The sequence below is a fragment of the Aspergillus brunneoviolaceus genome (genome assembly GCF_003184695.1).
Source record: "Aspergillus brunneoviolaceus CBS 621.78 unplaced genomic scaffold BO95scaffold_37, whole genome shotgun sequence".
Lineage (NCBI taxonomy): Eukaryota > Fungi > Ascomycota > Eurotiomycetes > Eurotiales > Aspergillaceae > Aspergillus > Aspergillus brunneoviolaceus.
In genome coordinates this window covers 284,854-303,918 of record NW_020290767.1, presented here as the reverse complement: position 1 = coordinate 303,918, position 19,065 = coordinate 284,854, and the positions used below count along the sequence as shown (strand labels likewise).

General features: G+C 57.8%; 7 protein-coding genes across 7 annotated transcripts; 4 read left to right on the top strand and 3 right to left on the bottom strand.

Moving 5' to 3' along the window:
• Nucleotides 1-1,609: 1,609 nt before the first annotated feature.
• Nucleotides 1,610-2,134, top strand: BO95DRAFT_464153 (PLP-dependent transferase; the record flags this gene model as incomplete). The annotated part of the gene is made up of 1 exon (XM_025589034.1): nucleotides 1,610-2,134. One exon carries the CDS (start codon nucleotides 1,610-1,612, stop codon nucleotides 2,132-2,134), a length of 525 nt encoding a protein of 174 aa, XP_025441872.1.
• Nucleotides 2,054-3,194, top strand: BO95DRAFT_443286 (pyridoxal phosphate-dependent decarboxylase family protein). The gene has a single exon (XM_025586630.1). The coding sequence runs from the start codon at nucleotides 2,201-2,203 to the stop codon at nucleotides 3,074-3,076; it is 876 nt and encodes a 291-aa protein (XP_025441871.1). The 5' UTR covers nucleotides 2,054-2,200; the 3' UTR covers nucleotides 3,077-3,194.
• Nucleotides 3,195-3,256: 62 nt separating this feature from the next.
• Nucleotides 3,257-5,023, bottom strand: BO95DRAFT_364081 (FAD-binding oxidoreductase; the record flags this gene model as incomplete). The annotated part of the gene is made up of 5 exons (XM_025582646.1): nucleotides 3,257-3,530; nucleotides 3,597-3,973; nucleotides 4,024-4,424; nucleotides 4,480-4,693; nucleotides 4,742-5,023. The coding sequence occupies 5 exons, from the start codon at nucleotides 5,021-5,023 to the stop codon at nucleotides 3,257-3,259; spliced, it is 1,548 nt and encodes a 515-aa protein (XP_025441870.1).
• Nucleotides 5,024-6,098: 1,075 nt separating this feature from the next.
• BO95DRAFT_443283 (uncharacterized protein) lies at nucleotides 6,099-7,064 on the top strand. The gene has a single exon (XM_025586629.1). The coding sequence runs from the start codon at nucleotides 6,217-6,219 to the stop codon at nucleotides 6,760-6,762; it is 546 nt and encodes a 181-aa protein (XP_025441869.1). The 5' UTR covers nucleotides 6,099-6,216; the 3' UTR covers nucleotides 6,763-7,064.
• Nucleotides 7,065-7,939: 875 nt separating this feature from the next.
• BO95DRAFT_390264 (MFS general substrate transporter) lies at nucleotides 7,940-10,244 on the top strand. The gene is made up of 3 exons (XM_025583597.1): nucleotides 7,940-8,259; nucleotides 8,429-9,039; nucleotides 9,093-10,244. The coding sequence occupies exons 1-3, from the start codon at nucleotides 7,985-7,987 to the stop codon at nucleotides 10,022-10,024; spliced, it is 1,818 nt and encodes a 605-aa protein (XP_025441868.1). The 5' UTR covers nucleotides 7,940-7,984; the 3' UTR covers nucleotides 10,025-10,244.
• Nucleotides 10,245-12,413: 2,169 nt separating this feature from the next.
• Nucleotides 12,414-16,857, bottom strand: BO95DRAFT_146921 (ABC transporter ATP-binding protein). Its single transcript, XM_025580610.1, has one exon. It carries the CDS (start codon nucleotides 16,490-16,492, stop codon nucleotides 12,506-12,508), a length of 3,987 nt encoding a protein of 1,328 aa, XP_025441867.1. The 5' UTR covers nucleotides 16,493-16,857; the 3' UTR covers nucleotides 12,414-12,505.
• Nucleotides 16,858-18,243: 1,386 nt separating this feature from the next.
• BO95DRAFT_364048 (ankyrin repeat domain-containing protein) lies at nucleotides 18,244-18,819 on the bottom strand (the record flags this gene model as incomplete). Its single annotated transcript, XM_025582643.1, has 1 exon — nucleotides 18,244-18,819. A coding segment is annotated over one exon (576 nt), but the record flags the coding sequence as incomplete, so codon positions are not given.
• Between the last annotated feature and the right edge of the window lie 246 nt (nucleotides 18,820-19,065).

Below are 19,065 nucleotides of genomic sequence, written 5' to 3'. Positions count from 1 at the left end.
AACACGCTGCCGCATGCAAGATGAGACGAGCAGCACGCCAAGCATCCGGCCCCTGCATATGCCCATGCACGCCAAAGCAGGCGACCGCGAGCACGAAAGTTCCGCCGGCCCCCGCCCCCTATCCTTCCGTGCCACGGTTCGCAAGCAGTGATGTGATATGACGTGCAAATCCCCTGCAGATCCTCGTCGTGATCTTAACGGCCGGTCGCGGCGAGGCGAGCCAGCAGGCACAATCCGATCGGCCGCATGGGGCATACCTGCCTCGTACACGTGTCCACGGTATGTAGCACACGCATGTGCTGACATACTAAGCGGGGTGCCTTGCAGCAGCAGCCTGGCGCTGACACCAAGCCACAACTGACGTGAGCTTAAGCCTGCACTCTCTTCTGCCAGTCGTCAGTGACCCTTGAGCTCAACTATCCTCCTTAGTCACCCGCCGCTCGGTGTAATGAGGTGTGATTTCCGACCGAAGGAACCTCGCGACGGAACAAGACAATGTGAGCGTTTGGGTATGGGATGCACGTGACTACTGCGAGTATGCCGCGCTACGATGCACACTGCCACTGGATTGGAGAAGTCCTCGCTGCGTGATCCAGAGGGGACATGATGAATCGCTGCATGTATGTCGCAAACGCTTACTCCCTTCTACTAGGGATCGGGTGAGCTGGTCTTCAACCCCAAGCTCGATCCGTGGCCAGAGCCCCGTCGCTCGTCGCTCGTCGCTCGCCAACCCAGTTGAATCTTCCGACACGGATAGTCCCGGGACAGGATCTGCTTTCCTGGCCTCCCGTATGGCGATGCTCCTTTCTCGCATGGTCAAGCGTTGGTCGTGGTTTCAATTATCAAATGCCCTCGGCGATGCAAGGTAGCAGTTATACTAGGGCACGCCGGATCACCTGAGAAGACCGTTCACCTGGCACGGACCGACAACAGCTTTCCACCACAGGTGCATCGAGCGTTCTATCTAACATCTTCCTCAGACATCTGAGCGCGCGACTCAGGCCATGATTAGTACCTGTAGTCAGCACCAGAAAACAGCAGATAGATGATCATCTGACAAAGATAGTCGCATCCACCCGGCGACAATCAACCACCCAAAACTGCCCGACCGGTCGCAAACTCAATCAGGGCTCCAGCACACACGCAATGCAGCAACAGGCATCTACCACCAACCCCTCAAATCGCATCCCCCAATGCAAAATCTCATTCTAGGCCCTTGACCTCACCCCGATGACGGATGAACCAACGATTCGAAGTGGTCCGAAAACCCAAATGGATCGTCCGCGGCACACGCAACCCTGATTTCCCCTCCGCGGGACCAAGAGAGTTCGACCCGACGAGCAGAAAACCTGATGCAGTACCAAACCGCCACCACTTCCTGGGCCATGCACGGCCGATGACGGAGTCAGAGACAGCATTGTCCCCACAATGAGACGGGGGCTTCTCCCCGGACTGACCTTGTCTACGCGGTCTCGCCCAGCCGATCCGGTTGATGTCACCGCACACAGGCCTCTACCTGTCCACGGCACAGCCCATCGCAACCCCTTCCCCACCGAGCTGTGCAGCTGTACACACCCAGACTCCCAAATCCACACTCCATCGCAAAACAATGACCTCGCATACCGCCCCAAGCCCGTCCCCACCCGTGCCGGAGAGCATCCTCGCACTCGACCACGAGATCCGAACGCACTGGCCGCGAATCCAGCACCTCCTCACCGAGCTGCTGGACATCACGCCGCCGCGCCACGACGCACCCATCACCCAACACACCAGCGCACAAGACCTCACGCAGATCCGCGGATGGGCGCGGCCGGGCCCTCCACAGCCGCTGGAGGCGGTCATCGCGCAGGCGCAGACCATCTTCGACCACCGACTGCGCGTCAACCACCCGCTGTTCTTCGGGTTCATCCCGTCCGGCACGATCCAGCTGAGCTGGGTGGGCGACGTGCTGGTGGCGGCGTTCAACGCGCACGGCGGCGGCCGGAAGGTCGGGCGGGGCCCGTGCGTGGTCGAGGAGGAGCTGCTGCGGTGGCTGGCGGCGCGGCTGGGCCTGCCGGCCCGCACGGCGGGCGGGGTGTTCGTGTCCGGCGGGTCGGTCGCGAACCTGATGAGCATTGCCGTGGCGCGCGATTAGAAACTCGACGGCGCCGCGCGCGGGGTCATCTACCTCAGCGAGCGGGCCCACTACGCCGTCGCCAAGATGGCGCGCGTGCTCGGGTTCGCCGACCGCCAGGTCCATCGCGTCCGCTGCAGTGAGGTCTTCGAGCTCGACGTCGGGGATCTGCAAGCGCAGTTGGTCGCCGATCGGCGGCAGGGGCTGCTCCCGTTCATGATCGTCGCGACCTGCGGATATACTGAGACCGGGACGGTGGATCCCATTGCCGAGCTGGCGGACATCGCGCGGAGAGAGTCGCTCTGGCTGCATGTCGACGGGGCGTACGGCGCCTCGGTGGCGCTGTCGCATGCCCATGCGCATCTCGTGGCCGGGCTCGGCGCCGCGGACAGCGTCGCCTGGGATGCGCACAAGTGGCTCTTTTCCTCCTTCGGCTGCGGGATGCTCCTGGTTCGCGACCGGGGCCATTTGTGCTCGACCTTCGGGGTGCAGTCCGAATTGATGGATCAGCAGGCTGGCGGCTTGAGCGAGAAGCCTGAGCCGTGGGATCTCAGCGTGGAGTTGACCAGACCCGCTCGAGCCATGAGTCTGTGGTTCATGTTGAGAGTCTTGGGTGAGGAGCGGATTGGCCGAATGATCGATTATGGCATCGACACGGCGGACTCAGTGCAAGCTCGCTTGCAGGCTCGAGAGGGGTGGGAGATCCTCACGCATGCGAAACTTGGTATCGTGACCTTCCGGTATAATCCCGGAACGTGCTCGGGGGAGGGTCTAGATAGAATCAACACCAAGATCTCGGACACACTGTTCAAAGACAACCTGGCAGGCATTTTCTCTATTCGCGTGTCAGGAGTCGTGGGCCTCAGGGTGTGTTGCATCACTACGCGACTGAGCGAGGAAGATATCGATCAACCTATTCAGCAAATAGACAAGACTGCGAAACAGGTGTGTAAGGATTTCTAGTGGACTGGTCGAGCCTATATTTCCATAGACCCCTCCCCATCCCTATCCACTCAATTCGGTGCTGCTCAGCGTGTAGTAAGATAGTCGCTTCCTAATGAAACTTTACTTCCAAGGGAGTAATTCCTTCATGGAATCATTGCAGGTTCTCCTGAGCTCAGATATATACATAAGGTAACACTCTCATGCACTATCTTCGGCAATTGGGGTGATGGGCACATAATAGGAGAACTTGTTGCCAGGGTCGTACTCGGTCTTTACGGCCCGTAGCTTGTGTAACCGCCATGCCTCGTAGCCGTATACGGACTCCAGCGACTCATGGCCAAATGCATAGTTGACATAGGTCGCTGGCACTCTGTCTGGCTGGCCGTTGAGCATAGCGTCCAGTATGCCGCTGGCAAGTTGCGATGCGGGTTCCTCAAGACGGAGGGTGGGCAAATAAGCTATCATAGCAAGTCTAGCACGCGAGCGTTAGCTTTCCACTTTCTGGGTCGTAGTGCACGGGGAGGATTCCAAATCGTACACCCGACTATTATCATCACGATGGGGAAATGCGGAGCTCCGAGGATCAATTGCTCGGGCCGCTGCCGGGTTATTCGCCTCGAACAGAAGAATGGACGGCTTGAGTGCTGGGTACGCCTTCAAGTACGCATTGAACAATTCATACGCCCGACGACACGCTGTCACGTTGAATCTCCGGAGACCGGTGGTAGACATCATCTTCGATAGTCCCTTCGTACAGGGCAGACTGACCCTGCCATTGCGCGTCGCATCCGGCATGGCGGGATAGGGCACGGCGCCTCCGACAACGTTGATCGGACCGAGACTGTCGAAGGGCGCCAGGTACTTTTCTGCTTCGCGTTCGGAGCCAAGGAAATTGAATGACCACCAAATCACGGCCTCGTCACAGTCAGTCGGGGCCGCAGCAACGCAGGGGTCTGAGAACTCACATCGCTGAGGTTGAAAAGCGGGTTCCACTCGTAATGGCCGAAATGGAAGTCCAGCTCGAGCGGCTGGGTTCCGTTGCCTGTGAGGTTGTTAAGTTCTTGGAAGAGGGTTTCGAGCTTATCCTCCGTGTAGAAGTAGTTTCGAAAGTACCAGGTCTGGGTCGGGGGCGAGTAGACTTTGATCTCAAGGCTTGTCACGACACCGAAGTTGTGGCCAGCCCCTTTCATCGACCAGAACAAGTCCGGATGGGAATCGTTGGAGACGACGATGGAACTTCCATTGCCAAGAACTACATTCAACTTCACAAAGTTGTCACTCATCATCCCATACTGGCCCTGATATCTTCCGTGACCTCCACCGATGGCTGGGCCACCATGTCCGATGCACGCGCAGATACTGGTCGCTAGGGCGAAGCCAACGTCAGCTAACCAGAATTTGGAGGAGTACCAGGCACTTACTGATGACTAGACCCTCTTTCCAAAGCGCATCGATCAAGTTTTGTGTCTCAGTGCCTCCTTGCACAGTGGCAGTCTGTCTCGTGTGGTGTACGGTAACGTCCTGCAACAGGCATAGGTCGATTCCCAGCCCTCGGAATGTGCCCTGCGATATCGGCCACCCGTGGCCTCGATTGACGGTGTAGAAGGGAATGCTGTTTCTGTTCGCATACTGAATCTACTTCACCTTAGCCAATAGTCGGTTCGCACTACGGAGGACACCTACCACGGTGGAGACATCGGACTCACAGCCGACTTGGGCGATGACTGTGAACTGAGGAGGCAGGAATTCGTCATATCGCAGTGTCGCGCCCAGCCAGCGAGGATCCTCGGGACCAAAGACACTGGAGGCGTCGCATAGTAGTGGGCCAAGCTCGGTTTCAACTTGGAATGCCGTCAGTCCAGCTCGCGTCATGAGACAGAGGGCATCGACGCAGCCGGTCGGCGATCCTTGTCCCAGGGACGCCAGAAGGACCAGTGCCCAAGTGATGAGAATAGGGAAGTGCATGATGTTCAAGACACAAGATAAGCTAAGAAACCTTTCCGGAAGTGTGAAGGGAGTAATAGGAAAGTATGAAGATGGGCAGACGACGAGATAGGGGATCGAGGTGAATCAGCAGTGGCACCAACAGGGCAGGTGGTGATACAGTCCACGCTCTGAGCCCTGGGAGAGAAGGAGCAATGAGCGCTGACCCCCTTTACTGCGACTGCCACTTTCGGGTTTTGCACTCGCTCTCTCTACTTCATAGCGCCATCCATACAACAGAGCCCTGAGGGAGTTGCATATGTTGGAGACACGGTCACATGATCGTGCCCGCGCAGTGTATGGCGAGTTTCGGCAGTCTATGGTCGAGAGTTCGAACAGCTTAGACACTCCCGCTGTGCTGAACAGCATACATCTGGCAATCTGGCAACATGCCAGAGATTGAAATCCATCTTGTAAACTAGATTTGGGCCGACAGTTGACCAGCAGGGAAATTGAAGTCAGAAATCAAACAAAAATCCAGCACAACTATACAACGACGGTTGAATTGCGATGGGGGTAGTTCAACAACCGCAATTCCAAGAATCAAATCTCGGCCTACAGAAGAGAGCCTGAATGTCACGCTTCCGCCAACCCTGGCCCTAGACTCCCATACAAAACGATCAACTCTGGTCCTTGGCGTCATCCCAAAGTGCAGCCCCACTGCGAAGAAAACTCAAGCATCGTTCCACACCGGCTAAAGTCTTGCAGTGGGCTGCAGCACGTTAACGGTCTGGAATTGGCTCCAACCTTCTGATTCCCAGTGGGGTCGTCTGTGATGCTACCAAATGCTGAGTTGAAAATCCGTATGGTCGACTGAAGGTGTTATCGGTCTCTGCGCAGACGACACTTGACAATGAGCGCGAGATGCAGCCGGACTTGTCGGCCAACAGAAACAGCAACAAGCTGCAGGCAGCAGGCCAGTGAACTCACCGACTACCTCCGCGCTATCATCCTTCCAGTCCCCTAGCCTCGTGGGCTCCGGTGCCGGCCTACCCAGTGTCATGATGACACTAGTAGTTCTAGTCCCTGCCAGTTCCAGCAGAGCCACCGACTAGTCCGACGGGTGTGTGCCCCTGCGGCAACAGCAGCATCCCGGGCAGCTTGATTGCCACTGAGCTCGAGCCCCTCCAACGTGAGCCATTGAGACAAGCTCAAAGACCACTTGACGGAAGGCAATGTCCGCCATCGACAGATGCATTACCATCATCACTGCCATCGCCACCTTCCTGACTCGTAGCCTGCCTCTATCGCCATCACCCATCATCGGACTGGAGCACCCAGACACCACCAACATCCCTCTCTACCCACATGTGGCACGACGACATGCAACTCACCAACCATGCAGCCACCGTTCTTCACGGGGTCATCCCACCTCTCACAGGTGTATCCGCCCGAACTTCTCGCCGTCGGGCTACCTCCCAGATGCGAGCAGCGTCGGGCGTGTGCCTAGAAGAAACGGCACTACCAGCGCCAGTCGCGGCAACTCGACCGTCGGGCGAACTAGCAAGGGGGTGTGGATAGCCACCGGGAAGGCAATCTCGTTTACGCAGGGGGGCCACCAGTTGCACTCGAAGGCGAGCCCATCAGTGCACCAGATCATGGTGGTGCATGGAGTGCGTCAAGGAACCACTCGACGACCGGCAGACATCACATCTCCAAGCTGTAGCGGGTGTGGCCTGGTGCGACCGTGGCGAGACCAAGTGACGCCGAATGCCAAATAGCAGAAGTGATTCAATCCCGTCACATCCAATGCTGGGTGCATCCGACCAGTCCTGCTAGCTAACTTCACACATTACATAACCATGACTTTGCCATTGAAGGCGGGACTCGAGAAATGTAGCTGAGACTACTGTAACCAAGTATGAGGAGTATTGTGAATTCAGATTTGTCAAGCAAAGTCTCTCGATCGAATGTTGAATTTTCCTCAACCAAGTCATTTCATCGAGTGGTCACTTCGCTGGTCGGAGACTACAGAGTTTTCTCGGGTGGGGAGTCAGATAATTATTTATCACGATGCGACCACATTACGTTGCAGCCAGGCCACGTACTAGTGGAACACTTTGATACTTAGTGTAGTTAGTGTGTAGTCTGTGTCAGACGCTCCAGGACTGTTGGGTGGCCTACCAGACTCATCCCCACCGGTGACACGGTGAAAAATCCGATACTACCAGGGCCACGGATCAGATAAGACAAGATCGCGATCAGATAACCTGCGCGACTGGTGACTGGATGCTGGGTAAGTATTCAACCCTCACCGAGAAAACACTCACCGCGAAGCGAGAGATTTGTTGCTCTCCACTGACAGCAGACCATGACCAGTCCGAGAAATTAGCGATAGGTGGAAACGGCGTGAGAACGCACAGTGGGGGGGTGTGAGGGGGTGTGATGCAGCCAGAGGGGCGCCAGTTCTCGTGCTATCCCAGTGCCCCTCTTTTCTCCGCTTGGCGGTACCGTACCATACATACGTGATACCACCTCTCCCTTACCAGCTTACAATACTATACAGACGTACAGTTCAATCTACACAGTACAACCAACACAGCTCCGTTTCTCTCCGTTCACCCTCTCCCTCCCTCTCCAGCCGGCCGAAGCCTTAGCCACTGCTCAAGAAACTCAAGAAACCCAAGAAACCCAAGAAATTCAAGAAACGAGCCGCCCCACCGTAGCTCCTGCGCGAACTTACTTGCCCACACTAACGCAGCCATGCCCAGCCAGCATAATCAGATGGCCTGGTGGATCGGAGCACATTTCCTACCTAGTACTCAGCAAAAGACTGCTCTCCGAGTCACGCTGCGCTAGCCCCGGCAAAGAACCCCCCACGGCGATGACCACTGCTTATTCTTTTATAAAGGGCATGGACCTCCCCTTGCGCTGCACCTGCTCGACTTCTTCCATCCCACCCTGCCCTTCGGAGTTCCACCCTCACCCACCCCGCCCTCCAACATGTTCACCAAGTTGCGGGCTCCCTTCCGTCGGTCGACGACGGACGAGGCCGGCACCGCCGTCACCCTGCCCTCCCCCTCCCCCGTCGACGGCACCAGCAGCGCCCTGCCCGGCGAGAAGAACGTCGAGGCCGGCGTAGCCCCCACCACCGACAGCACCAACACCGACTCGGACGAGGAGCACCCCGAATCCACCGAGGATCAGGCCGGTACCTTCACCGTCGAGGCCATCACCGCCACCTGGACCAAAGCCTCTCTGATTGCCGTCTTCATCAAGTACGCCTGCCCCCTCCCTCCCCCTTCTTTTCAGCTCCCCAGCAACCTCAATCCTGAGTGCTGGGGCAATATCCCGGTCCGGGGGAGAACCCCCGGACCCCCCTTTCTTTCAGCTCCCCAGCATCCGCAACTTCATGAGCATACCGAACAACACCACTAACAGACCCAGCATCTGGTTCCTCTACTTCGTCAACGCCTTCCAAGTCGAAATCCTGTCCACGCTGGTCCCCTATCTCACCTCGGCCTGGGACTCGCACTCGCTGCTCAATGTCATCTACGTGGTCTCCGACTGCTGCACGGCGGCCATCTTCATCCCGCTGGCCAAGATGATGGACGTGTGGGGCCGTGCCGAGGGCTTCGCCTTCATGGCCATCATCTCGACGATGGGGCTGATCATCATGGCGGCGTGCCACAACCTGCCCACCTTCTGCGCGGGCTACGTCTTCTACAACGTCGGCTTCTCGGGCATCACCTTCTGCGTCGACACGCTGACCGCCGACGCCTCGCAGCTGCGCAACCGAGCGCTGGCCTACGCCTTCACCTCGTCGCCCTACATCATCTCCGCCTTCGCGGGCCCCAAGGCCGGCGAGGACGCCCTCGGCATGAGCATGCGCTGGGCCTTCGGCGCCTTCGCCATCATCTTCCCCATCGTCGCCGCCCCGCTGTACTGCATCCTGCGGTACAACACCAACAAGGCTAAGAAGGAGGGCCGCCTCGTGCGCGAGCGCAGCGGCCGCACGCTGACCCAGAACATCTGGTTCTGGGCCATGGAGTTCGACGGTACGCCCCTTTCCCCCCCCCTTCGTCCCACTTCAAACTAATATCCTTTGCAGTGGTCGGCGTCCTCCTCTTCTCGGCGGGACTGGTCGTCTTCTTCCTCCCGTTCGACATCGCCAGCATGGCCCCGCACGGCTGGAAGACGGGGTACATCATCGCGATGATCGTGGTGGGGTTCTCGATGATCGTCTTCTTCGCGATCTGGGAGTACTACTTCGCGCGGGTGCCGTTCATGAAGCTGAAGTACCTGACGGACCGGACGGTGCTGGGGGCGTGCCTGCTGGACGCGACGTACCAGGTGTGCTACTACTGCTGGGACAGCTACTTCACCTCGTTCCTGCAGGTGGTCAACGACCTGTCGGTGGCGGACGCCGGCTACGTGAACAACACGTTCGACGTGGTGTCGGGCGTGCTGCTGCTGTTCATCGGCTGGCTGATCTCGCGCACCGGCAAGTTCCGCTGGCTGCTGTACTGGGCGGTGCCGCTGTACATCTTCGCGCAGGGGCTGATGATCTACTTCCGCCGCCCCAACCAGAACGTCGGGTACCTGGTGATGTGCCAGATCTTCATCTCCATCGGAGGCTCGGTGTTTATTCTTGTGCAGCAGCTGGCCGTCGAGGCCGCCGTCGACCACCGCCACGTCGCCGCCACGCTGGCGCTGCTGAACGTCGTCGGCACCGTCGCCGACGGCATCGGCTCCACCATCTCCGGCGCCATCTGGACCAACACCTTCGAGAAGGGCCTGTACAAGTACCTGCCCGCCGACGCCCTCCCGGACATCGACGACATCTACGAGGACATCGACACCCAGCTCAGCTACCCGGTCGGCAGCGCCGTGCGCACCGCCATCCAGGAGGCCTACGGCTACGCCCAGACCCGCATGCTGGCTGTCGGCACCGGCCTGTTCGCGCTGGCCTTCATCTGGATGTTCATGATCCGCGACATCGACCTGCGCAAGAAGAAGCAAGTCCACGGTATGGTGTGGTAGGCAGCAGCAGCAGCAGCACCACCACCACCACCACCGACACAAATATCACCATCACCATCACCAAAAGGGGAGAAGAAGGGGAGGGAAGCGCTGCTTCCACCTACAGATACCTGGCGCTTTGCCGTTTTTCCATGTTACCCCGTTTTTATCCGCAGCCCCTGACCACGGGCTGTTTAGTTTATACCTCTGTATCTAGTTTTAATTCATCTGCATTGCCTGCATCCTGCATCTGGTGTCTTGTAGTGGGGAAATCGTGCATGAGTGCATACAGTTCTACAGTGTAGTCGGACGAACATCAAACTTGGCTTTTCTTGGTGTCTTGGTGTCTTGGTGTTGGTGTCTTGGTGTCTTGGTGTCTTGGTGTCTTGGACTCTTAGTGTCTTAGGCTCTTAGACTCTAGACGCAAAGCTTAGACGGGCGAGAACCGACTTGGCAGCAGCCTCAGCCACAGCAAGTCTCAGCGAGATTGCCGACCGTGCAACATGACACCAATTCATCCGGGAGTCGATCTACCTACCGCTCTTTACCTCCCGTGGGATATGGATTTAATCCTTTGGCACCGGGGACAGCAAAGACGAGGATACTACGGGCGCAATGGAGTGAAAACTCTGCTCGTATACGATCCGGTACCCCGACCAGGTAAGGCAGCACCGCTTCAGACCAAAAGCTAGGAACGGTGGCGTAACTAGGTAACTTAGCTTCCAGCCTTGCTCTACCTCTAGTCCACCACCACTCCATCGGTTTACACTCTCCTGTGCTGTGATTATAATTATCGGCGTAACCACCGACCGAAGAGTTGTGACCGGGAAGCACTGGATCCCGATCAGATAACTCCCTCCCACTTCTGCGGAAAGCGGATTCAGCAGACGACGGCAGCGACAGCGACAGTGGACCCCTCCGTAAACATGACGCCGACGCGCATGACAGGCTTTGGAATTCGGGCGGAAAGAGGAGTTTGGCCTGGTCCACCGATGGTGGGTTCCATGATGTTGTTGTGGGTGCGTCTTGGGTTCAGGTGCAGCTCCGCTTGCCGGGCGCCGGTATCGCTACTTATGGATAATCCAGGTATTGATTCGGTCGGCGTTGGTGTAGGTTGATGACTTGCGGTATTGATATAAATTGTTTTGTTTACTGCAGAATTCTGGAGGTGAAACGCAGAGATTTTATCTGATCGTGCCTCGTTCGCATCCACGGATTCTGAGCTTGACTAGTCTAGGCGAGGTGCGAGGATTCGAGGGCGCCAGGGCAGAAGGTGGGGGAGGGAATGGCTAGGGATTCCGGTTTTCACCATGTATGGGTGGACGGTGAGTACTGTGTATGGGGTTACGCATGGTACGGCTGTTGGTACAGTCCTGTTTATTATTCCTTTAGCGAGAATACCCGACCGACGTTCAAACAAGGTACGCTGCAGCTATGGTGTAATGTTACACCACCGGCGGCAGTACGTATCTATAGACTGTAAAGCTGTACTACCTCCAGGTCCCAACTGACGTTCAAACAAGGTAGACTGCATCTGTTGTGTAATATCACACCACCTCCTGCAGGTGTACGGTAGTATGTATAACCTCTGACGTTGAAACAAGGTACGCTGCATCTGCTGTGTAATGTCACATCACCGGTACAGTACACACGCAGGACGGTAATGCGGTACCACCCACAGGACCGGACCTGCTGCTGTACCACCACACCCACAAAGGAGCACAACCTACCTACCCGTATTCTCAAAAACAAACCACCCGCATCTGCTGTGCAACACAATCCCAAACAACTGCAGTGTAACCGTCCATACCGTACTGTATGCTGTCCCACCTTACACACAGATAAACCGTTACACAGTACGCCCCACTCGAACCCAAACCCGACCGCACCGCAACCGCAACAGCTGCAACAGCTGCACCCGAGTCCCCAAGCGGACCATGGCCCAATCTGATTAGACAACCGGCGGATCAGATAGTGGGCGGGCCCCGGTGGCGGTCGGTGGCGGTCGCTGGTCGGGATCTGATTAGATAGTTGGGCTCGGCTGCGCTAGCTGGTTGGGGCAGCGGATAAATGAGCCAAGGCGCTAGGCGGGACGGTGCCGTGCGGTGTGGTATGGGTGTATTGCGGTATTTTTTGGTGGGTTTTCATGTGTTGTTTGGTTGATGTTCTTGAGCTGAGGTAGAGTATAGGTTTTGAGTTGAGGGTGAGGATGCATGTTTACTTCTTGTGATAATTCAGGATTTTCCTGTGGGATTGAGGAGCATACTCGGCATACAACCTACACAAATAATGTCTGTACTCAACAGTCCCAGCTACGTGATCCATATTGTCACTCGCATAATATACACTTCTCCGCAAATTGACAGATAGCAGGTGAGGTGTGTCTGTGCATCCATCCCAAGAGACGGAATGAGAAACGAAAATCTATTCTATTATTAAAACCACCCTACCCAAAACCATGATACTATAACTATATATCCACCACAGGGGCCATCAACAGCCCTAAGCAACAGTCTGATGCAGCACATTGGCGCGATAACTCTCCGACCGCTCAAGCAGCTCCTCATGCGTACCGGAATCGACACACCGGCCCGCCTCGATCAGGAAGATGACATCCGCCTTGCGGATCGTATTCAGCCGGTGCGCGATCGCCACGACCGTAATGCCCCGGGCGGCGCGCTCCAGCCCATCCTGCAGCAACTTCTCGCTCTCCGCGTCCAACGCGCTGGTCGACTCGTCCAGGATCAGCAGCTTGGGCTTGCGGACGAGCGCCCGCGCGATGCTGAGCCGCTGCTTCTGCCCGCCCGAGAACTGGCTACCGTTCGGGCCGCACAGGGTCTGGTACCCCTCCGGCAGCGCCATGATCGTCTCGTGGATGTTGGCCAGCTTGCATGCTTCCTGGATTTCGTCCAGAGTGACGTCCCGCCCCGGCGGCGCGCCCAGGCTGATATTGAACTCGATCGTCCCCTCGAACAGCACGCTCTCCTGCGGCACCAGCGAGATCGTGTCCCGGAACGACACGCCCCGCGTCTGCGTCACGTCCAGGTTGTCGACCAGGATCGACCCTGCCGACGGGGTGTACAATCGCTCCACGAGCGAGATGATCGTCGACTTGCCCGCGCCGGAGGGGCCGACCAGCGCCGCGAATTTGCCGGCTGGGATGTTCACGCTCAGCCCGTTCAGCACCTTGATGTCCGGGCGCGCCGGGTACGAGAAGTGCACGTCGCGGAGCTGCACGGTTGACGCACCGCCGCCGCCGACATGCTTTTCACTGCTCACGGCATCGGACTCAATGTCCGCGGACAGCGCAGGCGGCAGCCGGTCCACGTTGCCGCGCATCTTGTCGGAGCCGATCTCGATCAGCCCCAAAATGCGGGCCATGGCGCCCTTGGACGCGGTCAGCTCGGGGGCCAGCGCGAACATCTGACTCCACAGCAGGGCGCTGACCAGCAGGGAGAAGACCACAATCAAAAACTGCGTCTGCGTGTAGTTGCCGTTGGAGATCTGCTTGGCGCCCCACCAGTACGCCAGGGCGTTGACCATATTGCCCAAGAAGTAGGTCATCGCCTGCCAGAAGCTGGCCTGCAGCGTCACCTGCAGGGTCTCCTTGCGGGGTCCCCGCAGCGAGCGCCGGTAGGTGCGCAGGGTCACCTCCTCGAGGGCCAGCGAGGCGACGGCCTTGATGGAGGTGATGGCCTCGACGCCGATGTCGACGGACTTGGTGTAGGCGGTCTCGTGCTTCTCCTCGAACTTGCCGAGCACGCGCAGCTCCATGAGGCCGGCGCCCAGCAGGAGCGGCACGAGGGCCAGACACACGAGGGCGATGCGCCAGGCGATGATGTGGGTCATCACGATGGCGGCGATCAGATTGATGGTGATGGAGATGACGGTGCCGATGACGGAGCCGCTCAGCCCGGCCAGCGCCTGGCCGTCGCGCGTGATGAACGAGAGCAGCAGCGCCGGCGTGCGGCCCTCGGACTGGTGCCACTGCAGGTCCTGCTCGAATAGCGACCGGAACGACAGCACCCGCACCGTGTACACGATCTTCTCCGAGATGCGCCCGAAGCCCGCCCAGCTGACCACGTTGGCGAAGAACTCGATGATCGCCAGGATGAAGAACATCAGCCCGTAGAAGTTGCCGCTGCTGCTGATGCTCGACGCCCCCTTGCACGGGTTCAGGCTGCCCACCGTGTTACCGAAGATCACCGCTTCGCCCGAGAAGGCGCCGCCGACGATGGCCGAGCCGATCAGCGCCAGGAAAATGTACAGGAGGTGCGGTCGGAGGGCTGGCGCGTAGCCCTTGGCCAGCGCCCAGAGAGACTTCTTCGGGGTGTTGAGCTCCTCCGGATCGGCCTCTTCGTTGGCATCGGGGGTGTTGGTGTTGCTGGAGTCCGAGGCCGGGCCTTCGTGCACCACCGGGGTCTTTTCCGTGGGTTCGTCGGTGTTGGCCAGGCTGCCCTTCTCGTTCTCGATCTCCACGTCCGTCAACGAGGGCTGGTCCGATCGGCTGGCGTTGTCGGCCGCGGGGCCCTCGTCCTTGTCCGCGGCGGCAGACATGCCCTGCAGCTTGACAAGGTCGGCGTACGCCCCGCCCCGGGCCATCAGGGTGGCGTGATCGCCCTGCTCGACGATTGTGCCCTTATGCATGACGACGATGTTGTCGGCGCCGGTGATGGTCGAAAGGCGATGGGCGATGGTGATCATGGTGCGGCCGCTGGCGATGTTGTTGATGGCGCGCTGGATGCGCTGCTCACTGCGCGAGTCCAGTGACGCGGTGGCCTCGTCGAGAATCAGCACGGCAGGGTCCTTGATCAGGGCACGCGCCAACGAGACACGCTGCTTCTGCCCACCACTGATCAGTCGACCACTCGAACCCACCATCGTTCCGTATCCATACTGCAGGGCGCTGATGAAGGTGTCGGCATCGGCCAGCGTGGCGGCGTGCTTGACCATCTGCACCACCTCCAGAACCTCGGCGCCACGGCTCTGCGCCGCCGCCATCAGATCCTTGCCCTCGCGCACCTCCGCGGCGAGTTCCTCCAATTGGGTGGTGAGGAGCGTTTCCTTGAAGCGGTGGTGCTCCGGGTTACTCGAGTTCATCAGGCCGTGGGCAATGTTCTCCAGCAGCGAGCGATCGAGCAGCGAGGGCTCCTGCTGCACCAGACTGAGGTAGCTGCGCAGATCCCGGGTGTTGATCTCGCGCAGGTCGTGTCCGTCGAACAGAATCTGGCCCTCGACGGGGTCGTACAGCCGCGTCACCAGGCCGGCGATGGTCGACTTGCCGCTGCCGGACAGGCCGACCAGCGCGGTGTGCTTCTTGGCGGGGATGCTGAGGCTGACCTTGTCCAGCACGGTGATCTCCGGCCGCGAGGGGTAGACAAAGGTCACGTCCTTGAGCTCGAAGCCGCCCTCGGCCTGGCCGTCGGTCAGCCGCAAGCCCTCGGTGGTGGTGGCGTCGATCTGCGGCTGGCGGTCCATATCCTCGCGCAGCTTCTCGTAGGAAGCAACGCCCGCGATGAACAGATGGAGGAAGGGCGCCGTCTGACTGAGCAGGAGGGTGGCCTCGACCAGGATGAAGATGACGGTGAAGACGGCGCCGACGCTGATGCCACTGGTGCCGTCGCGGACATTGGCGGCGACTTGCTTCGCGCCCTGCCAGAAGGCCAGACCGTTGGCCGAGTAGGCGATGAAGTATAAGAAACCGGCCTGCACACCGACCGCGGTCGCCTTCTTCAGCCCCTCGGTCTCGGCGGACTTGAGCGCGGAGGCGAACTTCTTCTCAAGCCGCACGTTGGCGCCAAAGGCCTGGACGACGACCAGATTGTTGAGGGCCTCGGAGGCAATCGAGGCGGCGGTGGCGGCGTAGTCGGACATGGAGCCGGAGTATTTCTCGATGTAGTGGCTGCCGATGAAGGACATGATAAAATAGGCGGGGATCAGAGACAGGAGCTCGGCGGCCAGCTTCCAGTCCTTGATGAAGGCGACGATGTAGGCGGTCACGAAGAAGGAGATACTGGACAGCACGATGCCGACTTTCTCACTGGTGCCCGAGCGAATGGTCTGGATGTCACTGCTGAGGCGGGAGGCCACCTCGCCCGGGGGCAGCTTGTCGAAGTAGGAGGGTTCCTGGCGGATGAGGTTGCGGAGGTATTTCTCGCGAAGACGCTGGGACAGGCGAGCCCCGGAGAGGGTCCAGCAGGTCAGGTGGACGTAGATCAGGACGAATTGCGCGATACCCAGGTAGACGATCAGGAGAATCTCGTGGTTGATGCTGCCTTGGTCGGAGCTGTCGCTTTCACCGTTGGATTCCGCGCAGGAGATGGAGTTGAAGTTGTCGAGCAGTTCACCGAAAATGATACCGATAATGGGAAAGGGGACGCCAGCGCCAATGGCGGCGACGATGCCGGTGAACAGTGTAGCGACTTCATATTTGGTGGGATTGCCGGCCAAAAGCAGACGGGGAAAGCCCGCCAGCTTCTTGAGGAACATATTGACAGAGAGGAGGAGGAGGAGGAGGAGGTTGTGTCGGTGAATGGGAGGTTGGAGTGCGGGGAAAGGTGAGGCGCAATTCACAGGTGGCCAGCCATGCAGGTGCAGGTGCAGGTGCTACGCCCTTAGGAATTGCCTGCACTCGCAAAGGGAAATCGCATGCACACTTCTGGCGGAGGGACAGAAGAAGAAGAAGAGAGGGAAGGGGAGGGGAGGAGGGGAGAGGAGAGAAGGAGAGGGGAAAGAAGATGAAGAGAAATGGAGTGAGTGAAGGAGCAGCAGCCGCTACTGAAGAATGGAAGATTGACAGGGGACCAAGTCAACCAAGTCACCGGCTTTACGTAAGGTGAGGAACTTCGGAGCTGCTTGGCCGCTTGGCTAGAAGGGTAAAGAATGGGCACCGAAGAGAAAAAAGAGGAGCACAAGAGGAGTCCAAGAGGAGTCCAAGATAATCAATCAGTCCCCACTTAGAGGTATGGCCGTATGGTTCGAGTATGTTAAGGTATGTAACGCAGAGTATGAAGGTATGTATGGTATGTATAGAAGGTCAGGGTGGTATCCACTCGTATCCACTGGTATCCATTGGTATCAGCTGGTAACGTGCAGCGGGCCCCGAAAATTCTTCCTCCCGCTCCATATCAATCAGCCAATTTATTGGTGAGCTGCCCCAACACGTCCCACTGCACTAGACTCTCCTAGCATTAGCACCAGAAGATAGGCAGGATCAGATAATTTCCCGGCCCAGCCATGGATCCTGAATCACCTCACCAGAAGTAGTCAGTCAGTCTTTGGATGGCCACCGACGTGACCGGTGGACGGGGTTGGTTCGTTGCTCGGAACCAGATTCGGGAAATCTAATCTGATCATCTCTCCCTGCAGTCACTCTCACTCACCAACCCTCTCTCCAAATGGGAGGAAGAGTGGATGATGGGATTGAGCCAAAAGTGGAGTTCGAGGCAAGTGAGACAGTCTAGTCTTCCCTCCCTTTGCCGGACCTTCCTTGTCAACCACGCGGCAAAGGAAAAAAAAGCAATCGAAAAGTAAGGCCACTCGGAAGGAAGAGGAGGTGGCTTGAGTCAGTCAGTCTCCGGTCGGAGGTCGGAGCACTCACACTTAGCTCTTAGACTACTTGCATCGCTGCAGGCTACGGCGCGTATGGCGAAATCGCCTGATCATCATGTGCTTGGTCTCTTTTGGCGTACTATTATGTACGGAGTAGCATTAGAAAAAGCAGGAATTGACAAAAACTGAATCATGCGGCAGTGCGACTTTCATGCCTCAGGCTGCAGTCGCTCGTCACACGTGACCGTGCTTGGCACCGATATCGCATCGCCCACGAACAACAGAGAGGAGACAAGAAAACAAGAGTAAACCAACCGGGCCCTGAGATACAGAAGAAAACAAAAAGTTTAAATTACTAGTCGCGCGAAGACCAAGTGATTGTGGCCGAGCGGGCAATACCAGGGATGTGCGCGCATTCCAAGGGCTGATCAGTCACCTCTCATCGGCAACTCGCGCTGCAAAATGTAGGCATATAGCACACTCTGGATCCCATCGTGTTTATTTCTGACAGCCCACGCCAATGCAGTCCGCCCACGAGAATCCATGACAGCCGGATCTGCCTCGAACTCGATCAACACCATGACTACCAGCAACCAACCTTGTTTCGCCGCGCACATGAGAGAGGTATCCCCCTGGGGAGTGCGGGAAGACACCAGCGACGCATCGTGTTCCAGTAAACGACGAACGATCTAGTCCTTGCCCTTGATTGAGGCCCAGAGAATAGGCGTGTGTCCATAGGCATCGACCACACTGACATCGACGTCGGACCGGTGGAGTAACAGCTCGACCACCCCAAGACATCCCTCCTCCGCGGCATATGACACAGCAGATCGCTCATACATGTCTAGGTCATTCACTCTGACGTCGGGCCGACTGAGAAACCTTGCGACAATATCCACCTCACCAGATTGGGCCGCCAGGGAGAGTGGGGATTGACCTTTGGAATCCGAAGCGTTGGCATCGACACGGCTGTCTCCCAAGAGAACGTCAACCATCGCCATCTCGCAGTATGAGACAGCAGTGTAGAGAGTGGTCACATGGTCAGAATCCTGGATGTTAGGAACCAGAATGTTAGGGTCCAAGCCTTCTCGTTGCAAGAGAAGCTCCACAAAGTCTACTTCTCCAACTTTGACGGCTTCTGATAAAGGAGTTCCGGCTTCGCGATCAGTTGGCACAGGTCCACCGTTCGGATCTACATCCTCGCGCTGCAGGAGCAGACGTACAACTTTCGAGCATCGGCAACTTGTTGCCCACCAAAGCATAGAGAGACCCGTATTTCGAAGCCTTTCGGAGGTGAAATTGCGTTTCCGCTGTCCAAGTGCATCAAGGATAAGCTGCACAATCTCGACATCGTCCTTCAGGACTGCTTTTCACAAGGGATCGACCAAATCACCATAGGTTACTTGCTCCTGCAATACAGTGAGAAACAGTTGGACCACCGGCAAAAGTCTTCCTCCAGCAGCTGCACCGAGGGGTGTCACGTTGTCCTCGTTTCCAATACGCCAATCGAT

Bases quoted from the DNA above. Each gene is read 5' to 3' on its own strand.
- BO95DRAFT_390264 (XM_025583597.1), top strand. From the start codon at position 7,985: ATGTTCACCAAGTTGCGGGCTCCCTTCCGTCGGTCGACGACGGACGAG. The intron at 8,260-8,428 runs GTACGCCTGCCC...TAACAGACCCAG, and splicing joins CTGATTGCCGTCTTCATCAA to CATCTGGTTCCTCTACTTCG. The intron at 9,040-9,092 runs GTACGCCCCTTT...TATCCTTTGCAG, and splicing joins CTGGGCCATGGAGTTCGACG to TGGTCGGCGTCCTCCTCTTC.
- BO95DRAFT_443283 (XM_025586629.1), top strand. From the start codon at position 6,217: ATGTCCGCCATCGACAGATGCATTACCATCATCACTGCCATCGCCACC.
- BO95DRAFT_443286 (XM_025586630.1), top strand. From the start codon at position 2,201: ATGGCGCGCGTGCTCGGGTTCGCCGACCGCCAGGTCCATCGCGTCCGC.
- BO95DRAFT_146921 (XM_025580610.1), bottom strand. From the start codon at position 16,492: ATGTTCCTCAAGAAGCTGGCGGGCTTTCCCCGTCTGCTTTTGGCCGGC.